Source organism: Alosa alosa, unplaced genomic scaffold, assembly GCF_017589495.1.
Source record: "Alosa alosa isolate M-15738 ecotype Scorff River unplaced genomic scaffold, AALO_Geno_1.1 AALO_1.0_unplaced_715, whole genome shotgun sequence".
Lineage (NCBI taxonomy): Eukaryota > Metazoa > Chordata > Actinopteri > Clupeiformes > Clupeidae > Alosa > Alosa alosa.
In genome coordinates, this window is record NW_025962891.1 from 2,790 (window position 1) to 4,751 (window position 1,962).

Below are 1,962 nucleotides of genomic sequence, written 5' to 3' on the forward strand. Positions count from 1 at the left end.
GTTGCACGGCAGCTCATGTGGTGCACTGTAACAGGTCTGCACATGTGGTTTGCAGATAGCAGATTTAAGCACCAACCACAATTTGTCATTTCACTGCAAGTATTTCAAGTGGTTGCACTGACTGTTGAAAGTTTGTGTAGTGGATTATATCGAGGTTTCACAGGTAATGGCAGAAAAACCAGAGGAAACCATCTCTGACAACAAAACACCAAAATGGATGAGGAGGACTAATCCGAAATAATAAGGAATGCGAGGAGGTTGCTATCAGAACAAGAGGCTTTTGCGTAATAGTCAAAAGATAATGCGCCTTTACTGTAGCGGTAGAGGAAATAATAGCGTTTAAAATATCCATTTAAATTGTAGCCTAATAATGCACTGTTGAGCGTTTTAAATCCGAAATAATAAGGAATGTGAGGAGGTTGCTATTAACTTTAAATCTACAATCAAAACTATCTACAGCCTATGACGCAAATTGAATAGCCATGTCCAATAGCCAACTATCCTAATAGAAAACTGATAGCTTTCCTGGCTAAATGGTATAAATTAGGCCTATTAGACAACATACATTGTGCTGACGACCCAAATAAAATCTCCTGCGACCCACCCGTGGGTCGCGACCCAGTCTTTGGGAAACACTGATTTAGTGATTTAATTGACACTGCGCAATTGCTTACAATAGTGATTTAACTCGTTATTCTCTTATCCACAGAATGCAGGTCATCGGTACTGCTTTGGAAGAGCTACTCGTTTCGGCGAAGAATCAAGATTGCTTGACAGTCGGGGTACATGAATCAGCAAAAGTCATGAATGTGTTAAGTAAAGCAGCGAATATTTCTGGATAAGAAATCTTTCTGGAACCTGATAAATATATCTGCTATTGTTACATGACATGGTTATTTGAATCAGTTTCTAACCAAGTGTCATTGTCATTCAACAGTTATCCAGACAATGTGGCATGCTGCGTCTTAGTGATTGACGAGGAGTACGAATGCGACATTGCCCGTCAGATTCACTTCACCCTCATCCAGGCTTTTTGCTTTGAAAACGACATCAACATCGTGAGGGTGAATGACATCGAGCGCCTTGCCAGTATCGTTGGCATTGACGAGTCGGAGGAATCTAAAGACGTCCACTGCATTCTTATCACGGTAGGCTACACTTTTGCATCACTTCAGTTCCTGTTTAACCTATCATGACATTTATGCTGCAGCTATTTGTAGGTTAAGTTCGTGTTTAGGTCATACTAATTCTTGTGTGCCTTGTTATTGCAGAGCCCAAATGTGGACTCGTGGAAGGATCCTGCTTTGGACAAACTCCGGCTGTTCTGCAAAGAGAGCCGCGGCATGTACGAGTGGGTGCCGACAATTACCCTCCCCGAGCGCTGAACTGGGCCACTTCTCTACGCTTCTGCAACAGAAGGAGAAGGAACCTATTCCGGATCACCGAGTGTGAAGTTCCCACTCTGATAGCGGAGGATGTAAAGCGAACCTCCAGATTTCGGGGACTCTCTCTGGAATTCCGTGCTGGCGCTGACTGGATGGGTACAGGAGTCGACCGGGTCGTGGATTATGGGACATTTCTGACAGACAAAATCACTGAGTCATCTTTGTTATGCCGATATGATGGAAAAGAGATGTTCTACAGTAAAACCAAAATGCAATGATGTTGTTAAACAATTTGCAGACATAAATAAACATTTCAAAGGTTTATCCATTATCACTTGTGTCAGTTGCTTGTTTGGTATGTAATAATAATAATAATAATAAGAAGAAGAATTTTGCAGTAAAAACTGGAATCTTTTTGGAACGAAACCCCCTTTCATCCTCCTTTGCCCATCGTGTCACTCAAAAGCTGTTGTTCATGTCACCCCGAGCACATGGCTACTTACCATATGACGTATTAAAGGCACCAGCACACATTTAAAGCAACAAGGCCTGTTTTTTAAAAGGTGCATTTATGTTT

General features: G+C 41.8%; 1 protein-coding gene across 1 annotated transcript; it reads left to right on the forward strand.

Annotated features, from left to right (window-relative positions):
- Positions 1 to 707: 707 nt before the first annotated feature.
- Positions 708 to 1,566, forward strand: LOC125290608 (growth arrest and DNA damage-inducible protein GADD45 gamma-like). The gene is made up of 3 exons (XM_048237231.1): positions 708 to 811; positions 938 to 1,148; positions 1,272 to 1,566. The coding sequence occupies exons 1-3, from the start codon at positions 711 to 713 to the stop codon at positions 1,383 to 1,385; spliced, it is 426 nt and encodes a 141-aa protein (XP_048093188.1). The 5' UTR covers positions 708 to 710; the 3' UTR covers positions 1,386 to 1,566.
- The last annotated feature ends 396 nt before the right edge of the window (positions 1,567 to 1,962 follow it).